The following is a 27,763-nucleotide window of genomic DNA, read 5'->3' as shown; positions in this document are numbered from 1 at the left end:
GGCATTCAGGAATACTTGAAGCACTTTGGGACAGTGCTAAATTTAAACAGTGTGCATAACAGTGAACAAAGAGAGCTTGTGGAAAAGACGCCTTAATATTAGCTTGATGCCATGTAATGAAGAGGCCATCACTGCACTTCCCTCTGTGCGACAAGTTTCTTATTGCAGTTTGAAAAGTCTTGAATATGTCTTAAAAATAAGATCAGAATGTGTTGCCACTGTTTTGTCCTCACTTACATCACGGAGGAACACAAACCCCTCCACCACCCTTTCTTCAATTGTATATCGATAAACGAGAGAAAATTATGATTTATTCGAGACGTCAGTTGTCTCATCAGCTAATATGGCAAAAAAAATTAGATTTCTGTAATTGCTGTTTAATTTCCTTATGAAGTGCATTGGCAATAGATTCAATTAAATCACTTTCAATATGATTTGATACACCTTTGAATACTGCAGATGTCTCCAAGTGATTTTTAGAAAAGGGTTGTACTGGGCGGTGTAGTCCAAGAGTTCTAAATAATTACCATGGTTGTTGGGCATTTTCGACTTACTGTTTCCTCTAAGTGAAAGTTCCAGTTTTGCAAGTAAAGAAATGGCGTTTATAAGCCTTTTCAGAATGTCTCTATTGCGTGTTACCTTTTCATTATGTAGAATAATACTTTTTTGTGTTTGGTCACTTAGCTCAGTTTCAATATGCACAGTTCCAAAAGTCGCGAGTGCGTTAGAAGCACAAATATGTCCAATAGCAACATCATGATCACGTATTGCTTTAGTTAAATTACTGTATTTAGCTTTTGTTGCTGAATTAAATTATTATTATCACCAGACATAATCAAAACTTTTTATTGCACTTATATACACGTACACAATGTAACTACAAAGTACCGGTACAAACAAGTGCAAGAGAAACAGTATGTTTTACACTCATTCGACTTCACGCACACAGCCAGCCCAGGCAGGCTACCGGCTGCTTGGGGTATTTGCATCTACTACAGCCTTGTGAGGCGTCCCTCATTGGCTAGAAATTATGATGACACGGATTGTCATGGCAACTTCCATGCTAACCTGCATTTAGCACTGCTGGCACGCTGGTGCCAGCTCGGAAACGCAGTTTGTGCATTGTATATGCCCCATCACGCGACTTACAATTAATAAAATGTTTTTAGAAACGATTCAAGACTTAATGTTTAAATAAACAGAAAGTTTAATCATGGATTTACGTAGATATCGTGATTCTTATAATCAATCAGTGCTGCCCAAGCCATGCTTGGGTTGCTTAGGTGGACTACACGTCACTGATGTGTCAAAAATGATGTGAAAAAGAAAATAAGATATGTACGTCTATGAACAGAGTTATAAGAACAGAGTTTATTCATGCCAGGTCTCAGAGCATGTACTGTATAATGAATGAAACAGGTTTGTTTTCTTTCAAATGTTCAAAAACATAACCTAAAAATCCTAAAAACTGAAATCGATATGGTCTTCCTATTACCATTTTTAAATACGTGCAAGATATATTACCTGAGCAACTTACCGACTGGCGTGACAAAATTATTTCCAGGAGGACTGGCTGGTTCAGGCAGTGTGGGGACCTGATACAGCAGCCAATAATGATAACAAGATGGCTCCTCCTTGTAGCCTGCTATGGTGTGTACATAATGTCCATTGGGCCACTCTGTTGCCTCAAAACTGCAAAACAAAATTATACATGAAGCTATTTTATGTGTAATCAGTGGTGGTGTTCCAATTTTCTAACAAACAGTTCTTTTGCTAATGACCCAAATTTCATAATTTTAATATGAAATATGTTAAGTAAGGTAGTGATATATTTATTGATATTAGTTCACAAAAGTACAAACTTAATAATTAAAAAAAAAAAAATCTATATACAAAAGTAGTTATACATAATAAATATACAATTTCCTAAACTAATTAATTCATCGCAAATCTCAGTAATTAATTGTTCAAACTTGCACTTATGTCTAGTTTTAGTGCATGTGTAAACCAATCGTGATAACTATTAAAACTTTAAAACTGCTCCTTTTCACAATTTTCTACCATGAACATTTTATTTTTTTTTAATACTTTAAACATCTAAATTTATTCCACAACTTTCATATTTATGTTTAATTATAGGTTCACTTATGCCTATTAACTAATTATTCCGTGTCATCACACCGCATCCAGGTTAGCAGTTGTTGACATATAGCCAGCACACTGCAATAGCTGAATCGGTATTTCTCAGTGAGTACAGTAGGTCAGTCTAAATTCCTACTATATGCTTGTCAGCAAGTTATTTGCTTATTTATACATCTTGCATCATACATGTAAACATACTTGACATATTAATTACGTATATCAATATCAATTACAGTTACAACATTCTTTTCCATGCTCACATTTTCGTTTAATTCTATTCTACATTTTATTAAATTTATTTTATGTGTAATCTTATTGAAATTTAAAGTCCTGAATATACAAATTAATTTGATGTTGTCTTTATAAACAAAAAATTTTACTACTAAATACATCTTTCTTGTTCAGATAATTTTTTTTTTCTGGTTAAGTAAGGTAACAACAAGCAAGTATAAATAAAGAGAAACTGCACAGCAACATGCTATTGAAGAATTATGTGTAGAGTTATTTAAAAACTCACAGATGTTGAGAGAAGAGAAATATAGAATATTTGCAACATCAACTAGCTTTGAATATCTAACCACACTGACAAATTGTTTGGAACATCTGAAAATGCACTTACACCCTCTAACTTTTCACTTCCTGAAACATCAACATAAAAGAAAAGAGATTCAAACATAAGATTCAGTATTGCCAATACCATACACTTGATGAAAAAAGTACAGTAGAACTTGGTTATAGCGACCTCGTTTTGTGCGACACCTCGCCTATAACGTCAAATATTCTGTGGTCCCAACTAATTCCCCATAAGACATATGCTTTCCTACCTTGCTTAATATGACAAACGCATATGTGTCTACCTCGCATATATAACGTCATTTTCAACCTCAGTTTGGAATAAGATTTTCTGAGAACCGAAGTATTTTAAGAAATATTTTGTTGAAATCTGACCCTGACAAATTCTTTACAGTCTCCTTCTATCTTAGACCTCTGGAATGCAGGCGGATTCCCCATCCTATTGTAACCTGCCCGAATTCATGCGGTATTAGATCGGTTTTGATAGGAAGTTTTCACGAAGTGCACGCATTTTAACGCAGTATGGCCACTAAAAGAAGTGAGTGACACTTTAGAAGTCATTAGAATTATGACCATGTTCTATGAAACTAGGGAAGGGAGCAGTGAAATTGCAACTGAAATTATGAACATAGAACGTAATTTAGCCCTAGAAAGTGTGTACTGGACAAGTAGAAGACAACAGAGTAAAATGACTGATTACTTCACTTGTAAGTGAAGTAGTTTGGTGAGTAATGAACAAACTGTTTTAACACAGAATACTGTATTTATAATTGTACATGTATTTTATTGTGTTCATGGTATGCTTAAAAGTCAATACATAAATCTAAAATAAGTCTAATTAAGTTTGTTATTTTTCATTTTCCACCTCACTAGATTGATAATATGAATCTCGGTTACCACGACACTCGTTTATAACAACATAATTTTCAAGGTCCCTTGGATGTCGTTATAACCAAGGTCTACTGTAATTTATTGCATAAAAATGGAATTAAAAATTGTAGGACAAGTGTAAAAACAGCAAAATTAAGTACCGTCATTTCCCATAACTATGATCCAGGAACACAACTATGGTACATGATACAACTATTCAAAGAACATTGTAGAAGTAACACAGACCGTTTGTAGATAGCTGCAGTGACTTGACTTCAAACTATAGTATAGAAAAAAAATATAGATAAACGAGGTACTATGTTATGAAGTACAAAATTTGAATTGACCATAGTTGTGTTCCAGGACTATAGTTATGGGAAATGACGGTATCTTATTTATGTACTTAATAGTGTACAGGGTCTTTCATAAGTAAAGAGTCTATTGAAAAATTTATTATTTTGGATAATTTTTTTATAATGATATTCATCCTCACGAGAAAAAACCCTTCCCTGTGCCGTACAGTCGATTTGGAAACAAACACCCTCTCCCCTCGCTGCCAGAGCTATTAAATGAAAGAATGGTTAGTGTTTTAAACCTTGATTAAAACACATAATGTAAAACCAATTTCAATTGTTGACAAATTATGGTGTACAATTTTCAAACTATCTTCCATTCACTGAATGCACAAATGTAAGCGACGTACCAACTCTTCATGGACTCTGGTGAGCATGTCATGCGTAACCATTTGTATCGTGTGTTCAATTCGTTCCATTAATTCAGGAACGGTGTGTGGCTTAGTCGCAAAGATAGATCCTTGATGAATCCCCAGAAAAAGAAGTCCAGGGCAGTTAAATCAGGTGATCGCAGAGGCCAACAGATTGAGCCTGTTTGGCTGATCCACCTATCTGGAAACACTTCGTCTACAGAGTAAACGCTTAATTTGAGCGATACTGTTTCCAAATTCAAACCAGGCAGCAATTTTTCTCATCTGCATTAATGTTAAGCAGCTGAGTGGCATTCTATCATTCCAGTCTATCACAACAATGTGTATAGGCATGGCCGTGTGCCATTATCTTTGGCATATAGAAGGCCATGCTCCAAGTCATTTTAAGTTGGCATCAAATACACATTACACATGGATAGGCTGCAGGGGGAGGGAGTGTTTGTTTTCAAATCAACTGTATGGCACTGGGAAGGGTTCTTTCTCGTGAGGATGAACATGATTTCAAAATATTATCCAAAACAGTTGATTTTTCGATAGACTTGTTACTTATGAAAGATTCTGTATTTTGTAGTAGAAAGTCTATATATGTTTTAAGTTATGTTTTTAATAAGAGGAAGAGCACACTAACATGCATATTGTTGAGTGTTTACACTTTGCTATATTCTTTTACAGAAACAGACCAATTTCTGCATTGTGTTATGTGGTATCTGTCGCAATGTGATTCACATAAAGAACACACACAGTCATCATCAGGTGTATGGTAGCAGGTTGTCTTGCATATTTTGTGATGGTAACCATGAACTGCCAAGCTTGTAAGCGTATGTCATAGATCTTAATTTGGTTGTGTCCATCCTCTATCACCTGAGCAGTAGAAGTCTGGCCATATCTCTTCTCTTTTCAGGTGTCTTTCTAGTAGATGGTCTGATGAGTTGGCAGTAGAGGGCGGTGAGAGTCGCATTCTGAGGTCTTCAAGTAGAAAAGTCTCCTTGGCCAGTTCGTAAACGAGCCAGGAAAGTGTAGCCTACATTTCGAGATATCACGGTTTCACTTCCTCAATGTGACTAGGTCTTTGAGACATAGTTTATATCAATTAATTCTAGTCTGTAACTGATTATCAGTATAGGGATAATTTTGCAGTAGAAAAGTACAGTGGCGGTGTCCAATGTGGGCATGTGAATGGTCTTTATTTCGAACATAGCTTTTGTTGCAACTGCAGTTCTGTCCTGTATACGAATGCGGTATGACGTTGTTGTTGGTTGTAGTGTGATCCCTAAGCACTTGAAGGAGTTGACAATCTCAAGTTGTTGACACTAGCGCATTATTGAGTCCTCTTTTGCAAGTCGGCCTCCTCTTCTAAAGACCATCTGGACTGTATTACTTTCATTCATGCATAAATGATTTTTGTCTGCCCATTCTGTCAAAGCAATCAAGCCTTTTTAAAGATCTTGTTTATGTGGCGATACAAGATCCGTATCATCTGCGTACATAAGCAAAGTTGTTTTCTCCGAATTTCGCTAAATTATGTTTTTGAACACTACATTTCATTGTTCTACATGTGCTATTAGCATTGAAACAGAAGGGGTAGAGGACTATCGATGTAATCGCAGATTGGCTTCAAGGTTGCAGGCATAATTATCATATTCCTGTTCTGATTGCCTGTATATTTGGGTGGGAAGTAACAATATAATAATATGATCACTTGAAGTTGTATTGTCATTTATTTTTGCATTATGTTTACTTCAATATTAAAAACTGGAGAATTTCTTGTTGAATTAATGTTCTTCCTTTCTGTAAAGAAGCTTACATTTTCACTTAAAAAAATTAACAACTGGTTCTACAAACTGCGACAAATTTAACAAGCGGTTCAGGCAAACCAGCTGAATGACATAACTGTGTGTCATCCATCTTGTAACCCTTCAAATAAAATACAATTCATAAGTACAGCAAGGCCCCTAACAATGTGACCTAAGGAACCAAAGTTGAAATTATGCTTCCGAAATGCTAACTTTACTTTTCTCACTTTCTATTTAAGGTCTTCAACATATATATATTTTTTAAATCTTCCAGTGGTTGCATACGGACTGCCGCTCCACTGAGAACTATTAATATGGTTTTCCCGCGTACCTGTCATCCCAGTTTCTTCCCAATTTTCATAGCTTTCAACAAAAGACTTCTCATTATTGACACAAATTTTAAGCTCTGAACTCGCATTTGCTTATCAGTTATTAACATTTGAGGAACAAGAGTCCGCAGCGACCTGTAATGTCAGTTAAATCTGCTGCAGTTACCATTGTTACAATCAGTATTAGAATATCAGTAATCAGTATAAGTTAGTATGCTTGTAATTCTATCAGTTAATAATGATCTAGGCCTAATCTAATCCAACCTAATCTAATCTAATATTCATTCATTCATTTGGTGTTCTGTCCAAGGACAGGTCTTTCACTGCAAACCCAGCGTTCTCCAGCCTTTCCTATTTTCTGCCTTCCTCTTTGTTTCTTCATATGATTCTTCTTCTTCTTCCTATCAAGGATGTATCAACATCTAGGTTATTTAGCGTCTGAATGATATGAACGTGATAATGCCAGTGAAATGAGTCCGGGGTCCAGCACCGAAAGTTACCCAGCATTTGCTCGTATTGGGTTGAGGGAAAATCCCGGAAAAAACCTCAACCAGGTAACTTGCCCCGACCGGGATTCGAACCCGGGCCACCTGGTTTCGCGGCCAGACGCGCTGACCGTTACTCCACAGGTGTGGGCATCAAGGATGGGTAAATCCTATTCCGAGATTAATGGAATTGCGAAGTCCATCTTATTTGTGGCCAACCAATATATGATCCATATATCTTAATGTCATCTATCATCTGATATTTTCTTGTACCCCGAACTCTTATCCTGTTCACCATTCCTTCCAGTGCATCCTTCAGTAGCAGTTTCTTCTCAACCAGTGACTCAACCAATTCCTTTTCCTCTTCCTGGTCAGTTTCAGAATCATTCTCTCTTCACCCACACTTTCCAACACAGCTTCATTTCTTATTCTCTGTCCACATCATGCACTCCATTCTTCTCCATATCCACATTTCAAATGCTACTATTCGCTTCTCTTCACTTCATCGTAATGTCCATGTTTCTGCCCCAAACAATGCTACACTCCACACAAAGCACTTCACCGTCTCTTCCTTAGTTTTTCTCCAGAGGTCCGCAGAAGATGCTCCTTTTTCTATTAAAAACTTCCCTGGCCATTGCTATCCTCTTTTTCACTTTCTGGCAGCAACTCAAGTCACTGCTTATAGTACAGCCCAAGTATTTGAAGCTGTCCATTTGCTCTACTGCCTCATTTAGAATTCGCAAGTTTATCTTCTGTGTTTTTCTTGCTGTGACCATGCTTTTCGTCTTATTTGCATTTATCTTCATCCAATACTGTTCATAGCTGTCATTTAGCTCCAGTAGCATATCCTTTAGTATCATCTCCTCTTCTACTAACAACTCCATATCATAAGAAAATCTTATGCACTTTATTCTTCTTCCTCCTACTATCACTCCTCCCATGTTCTGAAAACAATTTTTTACTAATTCCTCCAAGTAGATGTTGAACAGGGTAGGTGATAAAGGGCATCCTTGACGTACTCCTCTCCCAATTTAACTTCTTTCTGACATTTCTTCTCCTATCCTGACTTTCACTCATTGTTCCATAAAGATTACTGAACAGCCTTCTCTCTTTCCAATCCACGCCAATTTTCTTTAGGATCCCCATCAGTTTATTCCAATCCGCTCTGTCAAAATCCTTTCCTAGATCCACAAACACTACATACACTTCTTTATTCTTCTCCAGGTATCTTTCACCGATTGTCCGTTAGCAGTCCAATTGCATCTCTCATACTTTTCTCTTCCTGAAGCTAAACTGCTCTTCTTCCAACTGTTCTTCCATCTTAGAATATAAATGTCGATTCAGTATTTGAAAGAGAATCTTCGCCGAGTGCAATATTAGACTGATAGTCCTGAACTCCTTATATTTCTTGGCATTATTTTTCTTCGATATTGGTATCAACAATGTCTCTGTAAAGTCTTTAGGCCATTTGCCTTTCTCATATATTTCGTTGCATAATGACAGAATTTGCTTCTTGTGTTCACCCAAGGATTTCACTAATTCAATCCGGATTCTATCAACTCCTGTTGCTTTCCCATTCTTCATTTCTTCGTTTAAAATAGAAAGTCCTTTTTCGTCTTTTGATACTGCTTCTTCATCTTCTATAGCTAAGTCATCTGGACAGTTCCTTGTCTCATATAACTTTTCTACATATTTCGTTCATCTGTTTAGTATTCCTTGTCTGTTAATACAATATATACACATTTATATTATAATATATACACATTTATATTATAACTCCCATGCGTTGGCGACAAAGACGAAACTCGAGAAGCATGTAAAAATGTTTTGGTTACATGGGTGCAAGCAATATCATACGAAGCGTCTTGTCTCTTATCATCCACATAGTTAAGACTCTAATGATTGAATGATTTCGCACAGCATTTTTTTAAGATATATATTTTCCACAAAAATGTTTGTCCATAACTTCTTTATGACTCTAAATAAATTTAAACCGTTTTATTTGCTTGTGCACTGCCAGTCCACAGCGACTACTATGTGACAGTAACTTAAGCAACTACTGTAGGGTTAAAGTGAGGGGTTGATCAGTCCTCTACAGAACGTCTATATTTTCCTTATTGGTCATTATTATGGTTTCGAAAACTGAATTTAGAAAAAGACTCAATTATGCAAGACTGAATTGATAGAAGTATAATTTCTAAAAGCAGTAATAAACTACAAATACTGGACAAGGAAAGAATGTAGGCCTAGATACAACCAGTGCTGTCATGGTAATTTTTCTATTGGCCATACGCCCCACCCCTTGTTTTTTCCCTTGAAATATATTTTATTCTCCTCTCTCAGTCTCTCCGACTGTCATTTAATGATTTTTTTTAATAATAAAGAAGAAGTAAAGAAATTGTTTTGCTTTACATTTTAATTGTAAAACAAGCTTGACTTAAAGAATACACCATGTAGCCCCACTGTAAATGCACACTTGTCTCAATGAATCTTGGAATGTGTATTTGCAGCATTTCTTGTTTTTCAAACATATTTTTATATAATTCTGGATTCTAGTGCTGCAGAGGTGGACAATTTTTGTTTATGAATATCAAACGAAATACATTAGGAACAGCAAGAGATGATCTAAGATCTGTACAGATCTCCGCGTACAAAACTTAGGCACCCATATGCCGTATGGCTCCATACAGACAAAATCTTCTCTTCCCCATAAAATTAATTAAATAAATCGTAGGTTCCCATACGAAGTATGGCCTCTATGACAGCACTGGATACAACAACCACAAATCCACAGTAAGAACTGATGATGATACTTTCCATTTCGAGCTCAATGTAAATTTTTATCTTTAGTAGGTATCTCATCATTTAATTCTCACAATTTCTGAACTTAATCTTCTATTAAATCGACGATCTTTTCTTCGTTTTCTTTCAACATTCACGTTAGTGTGTGCTTAATCACAGTCTGACAAACACTAAAGTAAATTAAAATTGAAATTCAACTGAAAACATTAAACATACATACATATCTTCAGAGTTGATTTTCGTTACTCAATTAGTACATCACTCTGTGATTGTTTTTTTTTTAATTCGGGAAATGAGTTTAAAAAAAAGAAAGAATGAAAGAATTGGGCTGGCTTGAATAATTGCAACTGTGCTGTATCTCAACATTCTACTTGGAATACAACTCTTTTAATAAAAAAGGTTTTAATAAGTAGGTACTTCTAGGGTAACCAGATGCCCTCTTTTGTCTGGACATATCCTCCTATTTAGACCTTTGTCCGGGGTCTGGGTGGATTTTAAAAAAATCGAGAAATGTCCTCCTTTTCGTAACTTGTATGCCTGATATTTTGAAATTATCTGATTTTACGCCTTTCTCAAGTAATTTGCCTGTAGGTGGCAGCAGCAACGACAGAATATACTCTTTGCCAATGATCATAACTCTCTTTGCTCCTATCTGTTATGCTTGTTGTTTTCATATGTAGCTAACTATAAAATCTTTTTATATTATCAAGTTTTGTCATAAGTATCTTAGAGCACTCTGGTTAAAAAAGTAACATACCAGTACGCGAAAATGTCACATATTATGTTTCCAAAATAAGCTATTCAATTATAGTTTCATTGACTTTCATATGTAGCTAACTGTAAAAACATTATTATTAAGTTTTTTCATAATTATTTTGTAATGAAATAGATATTGATATAGTTCTAAGTATGATATGAGCCTAAATCTGTACTGTAAATATTTTATAATAAAATAGATACTGACATAATTTAAAATATAATAAGCCTAAATTTAAATACATATTTTCTGACCTCTTTTTTTCAAACAATGTCCTCCTTTTCGAACCTTTTATGCCCTCTTTGTTATCAATGTGAATCTGGTCCCTACTAGGTACTTCGGTATTTAAATGAAGTGAATAATTATCAAAATTAAAGTGTTTTGAGACTATCGGAATTTAGGAGGGTCTATACAGACCACATCTGGAGGCATCAGAATGTGGCTATCTATGTTTCAGTAGCGGTAACAAATGATACTCACACATAGTGGGAATCTTGTTCTGCAGCTATTTGCATTATGTGATAAAAAGTCGAATTCTTCTTAGCTGTCACACTGATGGTGAAATTCTCTGTCACGTTTGTTCCAACCCATAATGTATATGTCACAGTTGCAAGGTCATCTCCTTTAGGATTTTGTCGAGGAGTCGTGCCTTCCACTGTCAAATTTGAATCCGCACTTGCCACAGCAGTAGGAGGAAGTGTTGTTGCTGTAGACGGATGGAGTTTAGCTACTGGAAGAGCAAAGATTTATCAAATATGAGTGTTATTTTGACTTTCCCTGAATTAAACATTTTGGTTATTTGTACAGTTTTGTTTCTACATTACATATAATTCATATAATCTACCTAAAGAATTATAAACATAAAATATGCAAACTAATAAAGGAAGAGAAATTAATAAAGTATAGAATAATAAATAAATACCACTCCGAAGATGGCCAAGTTGATAACCTCAACATGTTCCCAATTTTGTGTTTGCAGAACTATTAATATATGAAAAATACTCTAATTTCTAGCTGAAAATTTTCTAACAGGACTAGGAAATGTCTCAGAACAAATGAAGCCTATAATTTTATAGTGAAAATGACAAATAAAATGGTATGTAGATCCTTAAAGTCATTTTTGACATTTCATTTTGTCCTTGGAACAAAAGACAAATCGTGTTTCTAGAGTTAATTGCCACTGTCTAAACTATACAACTGAGTATAATAAAATATGATTACACATATTTCTCCTTCAAATTCATTATTATTGATGATTTTTGCTAGGATTCTACTACTACTACTTATATAATTTCAATTTTTTTTCCTCCCTTTTCATTGCAATCTGTTTTATTCTGTTCCAGTCTATTTCGACAGTAATTTAACATGGAGCTACCATTTGAAATAGGGGAGAGTCAGGTAGTATCAGACATCGGGTAGTATCGGACAGTGCATTTCTTTCATCTACTACCATATGGTAGTACCTGAATGACATGGTTACATTTCTCTATGCGACATCACAGAAACGTAACCATGTCAATCAGGTACTATCATCGTGTAGTAGATGAAAGAAACTCACTGTCCGATATTACCCGATGTCCGATACTACCCAACTCTCCCCTATATTTCTGAAAAAGCTCAAAAAAGATTCTTCTTTCTGAAAAGACTAGCAGGAAAGAAATGGGGATGCTCTAGAAATACTTTGAAAACTACATACAATAGTAATATGCGTTACAAGAGCGGTATGTTGAAGTTTTCATGTTTGAGGAAAAGTTTGAAAAAGCGAAACGTAGTTGAGCTTTTTTAATTTCCGAGAATTGAAAGAAAACATACCGCTCGTGTATCGTACATTATTTTGTGCGAAGATCGTTTATTACATACCTGAAAGAGGAATTTCTAATTAGTTGCAATGAAATCTCCATCTTGGTTTCTGTTCAATAATGGCAAATTTGCAAAACAAAAATATCTATCTTCAACATTGTTGCTTTAAAATGTTTTCTGTGTTTACTATACTCCAGCAGGCCGTGATATACGTGTCTTTTTTTTCCCCCAGTCTATGATGAGTCTGGAATCTTGTTGATTTTTTCACGGCTTCCTTAATGTTACTTGCATCACGAATGCAGTAACTTTAGTGGAATTGTAGAGTTTACTTTATTTTTGCAAATATTTAAAAACAATAATTAACAGTGCAATTTAGGTGAAATTGCAGTGGTAAGTTTCCAATTTATAATTATTACTATATTGAATGTCTCTAAAAATAATATGTTAAAAGCTTAAAGCAGTAAAATCAATATGTCACTTAAGCGGTAAGAAGAGGGAAATTGTTATGTGTGTTAGGTTGGGAATACTGAATGTGGAATTTTAGACTTTCTGCGGATTGGTTTTGTGTGGAAACCAAGCAAATACACACGATATAGCACAAAATGTTTTTACAGCCAGTGCTGACATACTGCGGAGAACAAAATAGAACATGTTCAAAACCAAGCTCTCAGGCTCATTACTGGTGGAATCAAAACAACTCCAATAGATTCTATGAGATTCCTCACTAACATTAACAGCATCAAAATGACAATAGAAGAAAAAGCACTGATTCAATATGAAAAACTTATCAGATTACCAGGAAACAATTGGCATTCATACAGTACTCTCTGTAGATTGAAAACTCAAAAAAGTTTCATATCCATGGTTCAAGAATTAAAACAGAAAATCAACATCCCGAATTTAAAAGAAAAAATAACAAGGTGCCGGTGCACGTGTTACGTGCTGTCTCTTCTCACTTTATAGATCTCTTGGATATGGATCAACAAGTTTTGATGGAGAAATCATTCCAATAAGTGAAAGTCTCAGGAATCTTCTATGCCACATCAATAAATTTAAAAATGCAGTTATACTGTCAGATTCCAAAGCAGCTATTCTATCAATAGCCTCTAAACACTCACCTTCATCTCAAACAGCAAAAATAACTAAAATGCTCTCTCAATTAATATCACTCAATAAAAAATTGTATTCCAATGGATACCATCCCATTGTGGAATCCTGGGAAACGAGAATGCGGATGCTTTAGCAAGGGCAGCACTGCTACTTACAGACCTGTTACTAAATCTACATATTACTCTGTGAAAAGATTTATTAAATCTACATACTTGGACTTCAACAAACAAAATTTGTTATCACAATCTCAAGGGAAAAAAAAATGGAACTCTCTGCATCATAATCCATAGTTAATTTTCGATTTACCACGAAAATCATCTGTAGCTGCATTTAGATTGGCAACAGGCGATGACTGTTTGGCCAAACACCTGCATAGAATTGGAATATATCAGTCCCCTAACTGCCCATTGTGCAATTCAAATCAAGAAATGGATTCGGAACACCTCAAAATCTGTGCTTCAGTGACTGACCATGACAATATCTTTGAAAAATATTGGAGTGCAAGAGGTCAAATGACTTTATTGTCAAATGCCTGGCATTAGAAAACAACAACATAATTACTGTATACGAAACAAAAGTCAAAGTCAGGATAGGAGAAGAAATGTCTGAAGAAAGTGAAATAAGGAGAGGAGTATGACAAGGATGCCCTTTATCACCTATCTGTTCAACATCTACTTGAAGGATTTGGTAAAGAACTGTTTTCAGAACGTGGGAGGGGTGATAGTAGGAGAAAGAAGAATAAAGTGCATAAAATTTGCTGATAATATGTCGTTGTTAGTAGAAGAGGAGACGATACTAAGGGATATGCTACTGGAGCTAAATGACAACTGTGAGCAGTATGGGATGAAGATAAATGCAAACAAGACGAAGACCATGGTTGTGAGAAGAAAAATAAAGAAAACTTGCGAAATTGATTTGTTCATTAATCATCAATAAATTTAAATTAAGTTAAAATTTGAAAGCAAAGTCAGGATGGGTTAAAGCCATGCAATCAAGTAAAAATTTTACACAAGAGGAACTGTGATAAAACATTTGATACATTAAAAAAAAAATCCCATATAAGGGAAACCCTAATGTAGAGCTCCTCGCTTAATGGTTGATGTAAAACAATATTAATTAAGACATTAAAAGAGGGATTGAAATTACTGAACTATTTACTATTGTTCACAGGATGAACTTAGCAATGCTGTAGGCTACTTTATGTTCGTGATGTCAAAGATCAACCTGTGTTGATTATCATAACACTACCAGTGTTAGAGATACAAGTGAAGATTCCACTGCAAGAATGATGGATGTCACTTTCTTGTCGAAAATGAACCAAGACTGTCAATGCATAGCTTAAGACATATAGAATGTACATAGAGAGTTATATGGCATTAACACTGATAGTCATTGTCTAGTAATGATCGGAAAATCACAGTTAAGCTTTGAGCGCTAAGCATTTCAAACTTTCAATTGCTTCTCCTGCAAAATGTATTCCAAATGACATCCATCATTCTTGCAGTGGACTCTTCAAGTTAGTACCTAGGCCTAGCCTATTTTATATGAATATAATTTTATTGAATTCATACCAGTACCCATTTGTGGTTGATCTATTTGATTCTATATTTCTTGAATCCTTTCATTTTTCTTGTGCTTGTAAACACTTGACTGTTCATTAAATGTTACACTTACCACTAGCGGTGAAAGTTCCTGCAGAATTACCACTACCATAATTGAGGTCTCTAACAGAGCTGAGTCGTCGTGGTCCCAAGCCAAGCACAACTTCAGTGGTTGTAAACACGTCTCCAAACGAATCATCAGGAGCCTGACGTGATACCAGGTAGTTTATAGCACTGCTGTGGTTCCAGTGCACTGGGCCAATGTTGCCACCATTGCCAGCAAGTTCACTATCTGCAGCCTCTAAAGCCTATAATGTGAAAATAGTTTTTCAGTCAGTTACAAAGAGGAATGTAACAATTTGATGCTGTTGCTATATTATCAAGTTCTTGGGGATAGTCAAGAACTAATGACAGGGTAGGAAACTCTTCCATGTATTGGGCGATATATCCAAAGAACAAAACCTACAAGTAGATCCTATTTCTATTGAAAAACAGAAAATTTTCTGTAAGACCTGATCACACTATTATTCATTTATGTTCGTTTTAGTGTATTATTATATTTCTTTTAGTATATTTATATACTATTTTTTATTTATGTATTTGCTTTGATTTGTGCTAGATAACTGTGTATGATTTACTAGATGAATAAACTGCGAAGGCCTAAAATCTCGTATGATGAAATCATTTTGTAAAAAATTAACTCATCATTATTATGCATGTAATTCTTATTACTGGAGCCCAGATGTATAGGCACTTATAATACTTAAAGTAAGCAGGCATAAAGTACAATTAAAAAATAAACAGGCACAATAGACAGACAAAGAGGCAATTAACTCTCGACATTTACCTGGGGTCTTTTCTGACCCCACACAATCTTTTATTGTTAATATCTACATTCATATACTCTGAAATGTTCCAGTATAAGGTGACCAGACATCCGGATTTTGCCAGACATGTCCTGCTTTTTTAGTATTTTGTGAAGAGGAAATGTCTTTCAGTAGCTTTGGGGATTTCAATAAACAGGTGTGAAATTCTTTACATGTAAAATGCTTCAAATTATATTGTACTGTTACAATACCTTCTACTGCTTCTACTGATAGTCTGTTCCTTTCATCTGACCGTTGAGTGTTGATTAGTGAAAATATCCTGTCAAACTTATCAAATTACACAGTGATAAACATAAAGATAAACACAAATATACAGTTATTTATATCACCCCTCCCATGTTTGATGGCTTTAACAATAAATCTTTGATAACTTGTATGGTTTATCGGATCCAATATGGTTTTTAAATTAAAATGGACAAACTAGGCAAAATAAAAATTTACTCTATTACTTTGAAATAATCCTCTGAGGTTCTGGCTGATATGTACATCTATTATCAGACAGTATATCTCACTTGACAATGTGTCGGAGAAAGAACAATTATTTGTAATTTGTATGTATCTAAAGTTTGATTAGTGTAATACTCGTATGTAGCTAGTCGGTGATGTATATAATGGAGGCAGAAAGAAACTGGCCTTCCTACTTCATTATTTCCTGGCCTAGGCCTAATTGCCTCATAAATGGTGCCTTCTTGTATCACTTGTAAGGTTCAAACCTGTCTTCGGACAGTTGACTAAAGAACAACTCTGAAATACCTCGAAATGCATTTACATCTGTATAACTTTGGTATATGTCTTATCACTGAAAATATTACAGAGCCTTCAAATTGAAGTTCATGAAGCACACTGTTTGCTGGCAGAGTCAGGTATTCATAGCCCCTGAAGTCAAGTGCATGGATTGATCATGCAAATTACAGTAACCACCTACCTTTGTCATAGAAGATGTTGGAAATAATTTCATTGTGCTGCCACACATCTTTTAAGCAAATTTGTATTAACACGCATTATCTCTTCTTCTTGCTGCAATTTCCCTTCTTATGTTATTACCTTTCAGTTCTTTCAACGTATGCAAGTTAATCCAATACAGTTTACTTTTTTTTTAAGTTCTTCCATAAATAGAAAATGTATACAGTATTGCAAGAATATCCACTGTAAGATCTCGAAATTAATGTACCTAATAAAAAATAGCAATGTACCTTATTGTTTTTATTTGGTTATTTAACGACGCTGTATGAACTACTAGGTTATTTAGCATCGATGAGATTGGTGATAACGAGATGGTATTTGGCGAAATGAGGCCGAGGATTCGCCATAGATTACCTGGCATTCACCTTACGGTTGGGAAAAATCTCGGAAAAAACCCAACCAGGCAATCAACCCAAGCGAGAATCGAACCCACGCCCGAGCGCAACTTCAGACCAGCAGGCTAACCAACTGAGCCACGCAGGTGGCTAATGTACCTTATTTGTTCAGGAATTGCAGCCATGTAATGTGAATTGAGTAAACTTCTGTAATTGGGTGTTGTATAATGTTAATAATGGCTTTATTGATCCACATTTAATTTTTTTCCCGGATGAAGCATGGTTTTATTTACATGGTCACGTAGCGACACAGAACAACAGAAATTACAGTGCAGAAAAACCCGATCTTGCACACGAAATGCCATAGCATGACCAAAAATTTGGTGTATGATATGCAGTGAATGCTTACAGACTTATAGGGCCTTACAGGCCTCACGGTTCCATTTTGGGACCACTCCTATTCTTGATTATGGTGAATGACCTTCCAGAAAATGTTAGTTGTGAATCTGTATTATATGCAGATGACACATCTCTTTAATCATCACATACTGATATAAAAATTTTAAATTCAATAATGAAAAAATCATATAATACTGCAGTAAATTGGTTTCGAGTGAATGGTTTCAGTCTAAATGTAAATAAAACTCAAAATATAATATTTTCATTGAAAAATACATTGAACGCCGAAGCTCAGTCACAGGTAAAGTTGTTAGGACTTTTATTGGATTCTAAATTAGCATGGGATGAACATATTAATTTGTTAAGTATTAGGCTGTCAAGAGTAATTTACTTATTAAGACATTTAAAACCTTTAATACCAAAATTCTACCTCATAAATTATTACGCCTTTTTCAATAGCATATTATCAAATGGTATTAATATTTGGGGAAATAGCAGTAGGATATACAAGATTCTCATTCTACAAAAAAAAAAAAAGCTATACGCATTTTAACAACGTCTGCATATGACGCTCATTGTAGACCACTGTTTATTCAAGAAAAAATTTTTAACTGTCATAAATTTATATATATTTCAATGTCTAATGAAAATTAAGAAAAACCTTAACACTTACCACCCTAAAACAGAAGTTCATTAATATAATACGAGGTACAATTATTGTCTTTCATAACCTAGAGTTAGATTAAGTAAGTTCAAAAAATGATTAATTCTATTGCTATAACAAAGGCACATGATGCAAGTTATATACAATTTAAATCAGTTTTGTATAATTGGTTAATCAACCATCCATTCTATAGTATTAGTGAATTTCTTGACTCCACTGTAAGATATATTTGCTCTTCATTATTACGATTATTATTATTATTATTATTATTATTATTATTATTATTATTATTATTATTATTATTATTATTACTACCAGTATTGTATTTAATTTGTATTGTTGTATTCATCTGTTTTTATATTTTATGCCAAAACTTATTTTGTTTTATGTCTATTGCAACAAACTGTTGCTAATGACATTAATAAACGATTGATTGATTGTATTTAAAAAGATACTGTGAATGCACAGAAGCAGAGGGATAACATAATCACACCATTCCTAGATGAGTTAACTGACATTGATTGTACACAGGAATTTTTTCAACAAGACTGCTCTATAGCGCATACAGCTGATCTCTCGTTAGCATTACTTGAGGAAATATTTGAAGATATGGCCATCAGTGAGAGAATATAGCAAGCACGATCCCTAGATCTTACTTTATACGATTTCTATTTATGGGGAACTTAAAAAATAAAGTATATTGTAATAACCCTCATACATTGGAAGACCTGGGAGACAATATAAGAAGGGAAATTTCAGCAGAAGAAGAACTAATGCATGTTAATGCAAATTTTCTTAAAATATGTGAAAGATGTGTGGTGGCACAAGGACATCATTTCAAACATCTTCTATGACAAAGGTAGGTAGTTATTATATAGTACTTTGTAATTTGTATGAGCAATTTATGTGCTTGAATCAGGAGGCTATGAATATCCGACTCTGCCAGCAACACGTGGGCTACACCAGTGGCGATTTCTCTTAAGGAGCAGAGGAGCAGTGCACCACCTCTTCAAATAACAGCATTTTAAAATTTATATCTATGAGCTGCAGTAGACTGTGTGAGCGACATAATTCTTTATTATAATACTATGTAAAAATAACACAGCACTTGTACTGGTCTTGTTGATGCCTGGGACTTAGTTTACCGCTCGACACTTGCGGCACACTGTTCCACTCGAGCATGCGCAGTAGTACTGTTTCACTGGCAGGCTTTGGAGCATGGTAGGGAGGCAGTACAGTGTGCGTAGGAGGGGTTAGGAGCACTTTCAGATGTGTTCTCAAGCTCGTCCCATCATAAATGTTACAATGAATAGTGTGCAAAATCTTTTAAATGTGTAATTTTCTACGAGACTTCTCACGAAAAGATCAAAATAAAGAATATAGGTAGGCCTACACATGAATTAAAATTATACGTGACGAAGAACAGTAATAGAGAAGTGACAAGAAAATTCAACATTCGGACTTACGAAAAATGCAATATGCGGCTGCAATATAAAAGACGCTGTATTTTGTTTTCCTTGCCTATTGTTTGACGGCGAACAGGTATTGACAAAAATAAGTACGTTTTATGAATTTTATTTATTTTTGTGTTTGAATTTAGGACTGTGTGTAGTAAATACATAATTTTGATTATCGTTCTTCAGATTTGATTGATTTGAAGCACATGAATGAAAGAATTAAAAAACATGATTCTTTAATTGCACACATCAACAATAATGTTAAATTAGCAGTGTTGGGTCAAACAAACATACAGACACAATTGGATTCAATTGGATTGTTGAACTTCACAATGATAAAGTTACCAAGAACAGATATGTGCGTGCGGTTTTGTGAAGCTTTTAGTTGGCTTTAAGAGGTCACGAAGACGGAAACTCATCTTTAAACGCCAGTATTTTTCTTGGCCTCATCAATTTCAGTTCTGAATTAGACGCATTCTTAAGCAACATTTGGAAAGAAGAACAGTGTTTAAGAGCACATCAAACACTATACAGAACGAAGTCCTTCAAGCCATTTTGATGCATGCCATGATGAGATTTCAAAGAAATAAAGAAAGCTGCTGACTTTTTAGCAATTAAGGCTGATGAGACAACATACCTATCGAATGCTTGTGAACGTGTGAACTGTGTTATAAAAGGCAATATAGTGAAAACAATATTATTTACGGTGTGCTGCAATAGAAATTGAACACTTTACTTTGCTATTACTGGACCTACATAGGAAACTGATTAACTGCAATTTCTTGACTAAGAAAATTATGTAAATCTATACCTACGTAACATACGTTAATAGTTATGTAGTAGTTAGTACTTACTTACTTACTGGCTTTTAAGGAACCTGGAGGTTCATTGCCACCCTCACATAAGCCCGCCATTGGTTCCTATCCTGAGCAAGATTAATCCAGTCTCTACCATCATATCCCACCTCCCTCAAATCCATTTTAATATTATCTTCCCACCTACGTCTCGGCCTCCCCAAAGGTCTTTTTCCCTCCGGCCTCCCAACTAACACTCTATATGCATTTCTGGGACCGCCCATACGTGCTACATGTCCTGCCCATCTCAAACGTCTGGATTTTATGTTCCTAATTATGTCAGGTGAAGTATACAATGCGTGCAGCTCTGCGTTGTGTAACTTTCTCCATTCTCCTATAACTTCATCCCTCTTAGCTCCAAATATTTTCCTAAGAACCTTATTCTCAAATACCCTTAATCTCTGTTCCTCTCTCAAAGTGAGAGTCCAAGTTTCACAACCATACAGAACAACCGGTAATATAACTGTTTTATAAATTCTAACTTTCAGATTTTTTGATAGAAGACTAGATGACAAAAGCTTCTCAACGGAATAATAACAGGCATTTCCCATATTTATTCTGTGTTTAATTTCCTCCCGAGAGTCATTTATATTTGTTACTGTTGCTCCAAGATATTTGAATTTTTCCACCTCTTCGAAGGATAAATCTCCAATATGTAGTAGTTAGTACCTATAATAATAATAATAATAATAATAATAATAATAATAATAATAATAATAATAATAATAATAATAATAATAATAATAATATAAATAATAATAATAATAATAATAATAATAATAATAATATGATAATCATAATCATAATAAATATTTGTGCACCACCAGGATTATTTATCACCACACGCCACTGGGCTACACACTGACAGATAAACATCTATCTAGAGACGCTGTATTAGCCTATAGAAAACTGTATTTCTTCAGCTGAAATACCGTACATTAACATTAAATTTTTACAAATCCACCAAAACATGAATCAAAATTGAAGACATTTTAACAGACTGGAGACCAATCAAGATACGGATTTGGCTTATCACCTATCCTATTTATTATGGATATATGCACTCATCAATAAATGGAAACAAACGCCTTATGGCAGTATACAAATAAACAGAAATATTAGAATTGATGTTTTACTTTTTGAGAATTATCTAGCATTATTGGTACCTTCAGATAATGACTTATCAAGCTCAGTTTATAATCTTGATAAAATGAGTAGTTAATAAAATATGAAAATTTAATCTGAAAAACAAAAATCATGGCATTTTGTGATAAAGAACCCACCCAAAGCAAAATTTTTTATCCAGACAACGAAATTCTGGAGAGGGTGAATGAATTTAATCATTTGGAATATAATCTAGACTTTAAAGGTAGAGACATTAAAAAAAACACAAAAACAATGGGTATTATCTACAATGTTGGCCTAATGAAGCCTTCAGAGGCCAAAAATTAATACACTCGCTTAAGCCTCTCGCGAGACCTGTCCTCTTATAGGCTTATGTAACAGAAGCTTGGACTTAAAAAGATAGGATATAAGCAGAATGACAGCTTGTGGAATGAGTTTCATAAGAAAGATTGCAGGCCACACCAAATTTGATCACAGAAGTGAGCACATCATGATGGAACTTAACATCAAACCTGTAAAGAATAACACACATGGCGTGCAGTAGCTCAGTGAGACTATGAATCATGTCCCAACTATTTTCTTACAAGTTACTCTGACCATGTACAGGCGTCTTAAAAAAAAACGACAAAATTTCTGGAATGTTTCTCAACTTAAAAAAAAAAACACACACAAAAGCAGAAGGTTTCAATCTTTGAAAGCAAGTGGTTCTTGAGGTATCAAACATAATTTGTGATTAGGCAGTGTGTTGGTGTACGTCACATGTACATTATACCCCTGATCACATATATTATAACAGATTGCTCATCCCTATGTTAAAATCGGTAGCACTTTGAAGAAAACAACTGCCAGGATCTCCACCCGTCCGTTGTAAATGAACACGAGATGGCAGTATAATTGCTAATGCAATTCAAATGGGAGTTATGGGAGTCACTCCTTATGTAACAACTAGATGGCAGCATAGTAAACCTGACAAAAGTTGTTACCTTGAAAGCCTATAAGGCTGAGCAATCTGTTATATAGCTCCGAACTGTTAAACTTCTGACTTGCCGCACAATCAGAGAACAGCTCTCCATATCTGTCTAATCACTCTTGAGTTAGACTGAGTTCGCATAATTTTACGTATTAAAAAAAGTAAAAATCATTGAGCGAAAATAAACAAAACATAGGGAATGTCTTTCCTACAAATAACACATACTCTTTACCCTTCTCTCAGCCTTTCAAACATTGTTTAACTTTCATTATTGGGACCAGGGTTTAACAAATTCACAGAACGAAAACTTGAAAAATAATTGAAATAGGAATGTGGCGTTTTCATTGACATAATTATTTCTTTACCCCTTAACCTGTGGCTACTATTACAATTGAAGCGTTTTTTTTAAAAAGAACCATAGTCCAAAAAATGCAAATTTGAAATAATAAGCATGTGATGAGTGTATTGTAGCGGCCATCTACTGAATTATTTGTTAGTGGATAAAAGAACACCACTGTCTTATGTTAAAGGAGTGGAAATTTTCAATGGTTTTCATAAAACAAACATAGTCCAAAGACTGACCAGGACGATGGTAGCATTTACAAATATCCCATTCATATCATCTTGAAACATATATGCATACAATTTTAAACTGTGGTAGACTGGCAGTATTGCTTCTTATCTACATGGCAAAAGACACCTGAAAGAAAAATACTTTAACATGCCAATTGTTATATTAGTTATGGACTCATCTTTAGGTGCAGAAGTAACTCCATGGAAGAAATGTAAGCAACGAAAGAAGAATAAATAGGATATACTAAAGAAAAAGAAGATTAAAAGAGGCGCACACTTCAGCCACAACAGAGAATTTTCTCTTAAAAGAACGATTTTCTACAGTTACTACCTTTACACATGTATTTCTATGAGGCAATTTAAGTTATATATGTATTTCAGTTTTCCGAAGTTTCTATAACACCATAAGAAATGACATAATGAATTTCATACTTGAAGTGTCAACAACAATCATACCAGATAGTTTTTTCCCTTGAAATTATTCAAATCTGCTTTACAGGGAGCTTCACCTGAAAGACTAGATTTGCATAAGATAGTTTTTTGTTTTCTCCTGAAAATTTAAGTTTTTGTACTCTGGTTGTTTTTTTTTTTTCAAAAAACCCTTCAATTACTTTGATCGTCTGTTTTTGAGACCCTCCATATATTACCAATATAGAATTCTGTCTTCAATATCAAAGGAAAATACCATTTACATACAACTAATCATGTAAATGAGGCCCATACATTTATTCTCCCATCCAATGAAAGTCGGTTTATTCCAAGGTTTTCCCCAGCCGTGGGACTGATGCCGGATGGTCTATAGAGAGTCCTCGGCTTCACTTTATTTAACCCCCTTTGGTCTGATTACCTAGTTGGGGGTTTTCCGAGGTTTTCCCCAACCATAAGGCAAATGCCAAGTAATCTTTTGGCTAATTCTCGGGCCTCACCTCATCTCACTACATCTCACCAAAATATTGTAGAAAATTGTAAAACTGTAAAAATTGTCATTGTAATTGTAATATTGTAAAATTTTAACTTGGTCCACATCTTAAAACTTCATTGCTAATGTAAGATTTATGGAATATAATAAATGAAATGGAAATGAAAAAAAAAAAAAATCTTTCCGTCCAAAAATCCATCATCCTATTCCAGGATTGAGTTGAAATGCAAGCATAGTAACCACTAAATCATCAGATATGCTTTTATTTATAATTATCACAGCTCTATTATTTTAAAATAATTACTTAGCAAGTAGAGTGGAGCCGTTCAGAGCAAAACTGGTGTAAGTCAGGAATGGATAATGAGGTTTAAAGTAAAAATTCTGTAAAATACAGAGCAAAGTAGCAATTAATATGTCCTTCGTGCTATCCATTGACTACTAATAGTTTAAATAAAATGAATATTAATTGCTACTTTGCGCTGTATTTTACAGAATGTTTACTTTAACCCTCATTACCCATTTTTGACTTACACCACTTCTGCTCTGAATGGCTCATTTATATCAATATGTGAAGGCAGTAAAATGGTCAATGTTAAATACACGTTCCTGCCCTAAAATAATCGATTTTATTAAGATATACGTAATTACTTGATACAGTGAATGAATCATTTACATTTCAGATTAACTAATTCTTTATATAGGCCAGCCACCTCGAAAACTCATCATTGTAAACCTGTGTGCAAGAGCAATGAGATTTTCTTGTGCACAACTCTCAAAATCCACCATCGCTTTGCATGTTTGAATAAGATCTTGTACCTGTACTGCCAGAGCTGTGCTGTGGAGGTTTCCAAAGCTACCGTCAGGATGTTGCTGCTCTGCCAGACCTACATTCGGTTTCTTTACGTAGTGGTCCAGATTTCGGATTCGGTGGTCACGAACAATGCAGTTGAGAGCAAGCAATACCATAGACAGCGTGTCTGTAAATCACATCACAATCAATCAGAATGAAACAAATAAATCTGAAATCTGATCTAAAACTGAATTACAAATACCATATTTTTGTACAGACTGTATATAGTCTATGGAATATAATGGCCGAATTTTGAATACCTTTGAAATTAATCAGATTATGTAAGATATGTATGGAAGATACGGTAAGCAAAGTAGTAACAAATGGAATTATATCAGAAGAATTTGTGAATCAAATAGGGATTAAAATAAGGTGATGTTCTCTTGCCAATCTTATTTAATATAGCATTAGAGAAGATAATACGACAGTTAGACTTAATACCAGCTGGAATAAACCTGGGTGGACAACAAAAAATGTTTGCATATGCTGATGATTTATTATTAATAGGAAGGAATGAGCTTGAAATAAGACAGCTATTTATTGAATTAATCGAAAAAGCACAAAACATTGGATTAAATATTAACGAGAGTAAAACAAAATAGCCTATATGGTAATCACTAGTACAAAAAGGATTCCCAATAGTTTTAAAATAACGTGTTAGGGTGTCGACTTTAATTTCACCTAATCTGAAAGTATTAGTCATAATGTTCTAACAACGTAATTCGTTGTGATTTTTCTAAGGAGTGAATTAATTTCGTAATCTCATAGTCAACGTTTTTGTTCACTTGTTATTACTACATGTTTGCATTATTTGATTCTGAATTTTAAAACAATACATGTAGAAGTTCAGAACAGCAAAACTCAAATTAATTCACCTTCAGTTGCTATTGTGGCACCAAGTCTATTCCATGTCTGATGTAGTATATAGCAATCATCACAGAACAACAAAATAATAGAAGTGCATGCCGCAGGGAAGCAGAGAATAGTGCGCTCCTGGTGGTCTGGCTGTAAAGCTTAACATTTGAAAATTTGAACGCGATATTGGTTGTTTTGTTGATCAAATTATAAAGACTGTTAAATCAATCCTCTTAATGTATCCAGCTGTTTGCTGACAACATAAAGTCCACTGTAGTCTATTCAGTTGTTTTTCAAGAGAAATAAGGGGTATTTTGATCGGTGTTCATTATAGATGCCTGTTGGTAGTAGCCAGAGTTGGGGTGTAGTCAATATATACTGCAGGGCTGTGTCTTCTGCAACTGGTACTGATGATTTTAATTTACTTCTTTAATGGTTTATGGATGGACAGTATAGAAGAATGTGTTCCAAATCTTCATCATGATTATTACACCAGAGACAAGTAAGATTATCAGAAATGTGAAATCGGTGTAGGTACAAATGAGTGACAATGTGACATGTTAAAAATGTTTGAACATGGATTGAAACACAGCAGAAATTTTGGACCCAAAATATATAATGCTTTAATTAGAGCTTACCCTGAGCTAAGTACACTTAACACACATAGATTTAAGAAACAAATCAGATTAATTATTTAATTGTTTAAGCTAAGTGAGTTAAAAATTGATACTCTAATATTTATGTACTTTTGTATTTTCTATTATTACATGCTGTATGTATTTTACCATTTATTAATGTTATTGTGCTCAATGAACTCTCTTAATTTTGTGATATATTTTGTATAACTGATCTGAACTGCGCCCGAGCACGAGCTTCAGGCTGCAATGCCTAATGTAGCTCAAGTATAAATAAATAAATGAATAAATGAATGAATGAATGAATGAATGAATGAATGAATGAATGAATAAATAAATAAATAAATAAAAATGTCTGGGCAAGTTTTTGTACATTTCCAGGTCATTTGGTTGCTTTTGTACAGACTGTAAAATTTTTCCTTTGTCAGAAGAGAGCCAATTGTTCATCCATAGGTTTATAAAATGAGACTTCACTGAAGCAAAAGCTCTGGATAGAGATATCACTTGAAGAGGTCTCGGTTACAAATATGTTGCCTGTTTTGCAGTATTATCGACTTTCTCGTTTCCAGGTATACCACAATGACTAGGTATCCATTGAAATGTTATTTCCTTTTGGAGTTCTTTTAGTTTACTTAGTTGTTTCTGAATTGGAATAATTCAATGTGTATATAGGTTTGGTACATATTTAATTATATTAAATATAGCCCCCTTGGAGTCGGTAAGTATGCAAATAGATTTTTCAGAAATTTGGGTAACACATTGAAGAGCAGCATCAATTCAGTGTCAAGACTGGAGGAGGATGAACATGGTATGAAATAACTTTCTTGATATTTTGGAATATAATACTCTGCTCCTGATGTCCCATTATTAGGATGAATGTTATTATTTTTGTGTGTTTGTTATTTAATTAAGATAATAAGTAGACATTTAAAAAAGGAAGTATAAATAAAATATTTCTTAAATATTTTTAAATAAAATGAAATAATTGTTGTGATGAAATTTTCACATATTTTTAAAATTAAATAACATATACATACAAACAACTTATAAAACAGTCATCAGGCTCTCGTTTCAAAATAAATATAGCTGCTATTTTGTTGTTCTGTGTTGCCTACGAGCTATATCTCGTATACAATGGTGTTTCCCATTAGCATCCAATCAGAAAATTTATGTTTACTGCTTCTGGCGATCGGGCAACAAAACAACAGCCTGCACAGTCTTGCTACCGGAAACTCCTCTCAGTTTCACCCCCTGGTAATCATTAATTCATTTTTACTTCATTTACAGTATG

At 34.4% G+C, this 27,763-nt stretch overlaps 1 protein-coding gene across 5 annotated transcripts in view; it reads right to left on the bottom strand.

Moving 5' to 3' along the window:
• LOC138715541 (uncharacterized) overlaps positions 1 to 27,763 on the bottom strand; it is a 103,554-nt gene that overhangs the window by 20,813 nt on the left and 54,978 nt on the right. For 3 of the 5 annotated variants that reach the window (XM_069848585.1, XM_069848589.1, XM_069848586.1), the window contains exons 5-8: positions 24,949 to 25,109; positions 15,060 to 15,294; positions 10,956 to 11,205; positions 1,525 to 1,692 (exon numbers count right to left, since the gene is read on the bottom strand). In XM_069848585.1, the coding sequence (XP_069704686.1) occupies positions 1,525 to 1,692; positions 10,956 to 11,205; positions 15,060 to 15,294; positions 24,949 to 25,109 (814 nt within the window). The remainder of the gene's footprint in view (positions 1 to 1,524; positions 1,693 to 10,955; positions 11,206 to 15,059; positions 15,295 to 24,948; positions 25,110 to 27,763) is intronic. The other 2 variants (XM_069848587.1, XM_069848590.1) reach the window with 1 other exon arrangement.

This window comes from Periplaneta americana, chromosome 15, assembly GCF_040183065.1.
Source record: "Periplaneta americana isolate PAMFEO1 chromosome 15, P.americana_PAMFEO1_priV1, whole genome shotgun sequence".
Lineage (NCBI taxonomy): Eukaryota > Metazoa > Arthropoda > Insecta > Blattodea > Blattidae > Periplaneta > Periplaneta americana.
The sequence above is the reverse complement of the archived record's forward strand: the minus strand, read 5'-3'. Positions and strand labels throughout refer to the sequence as shown.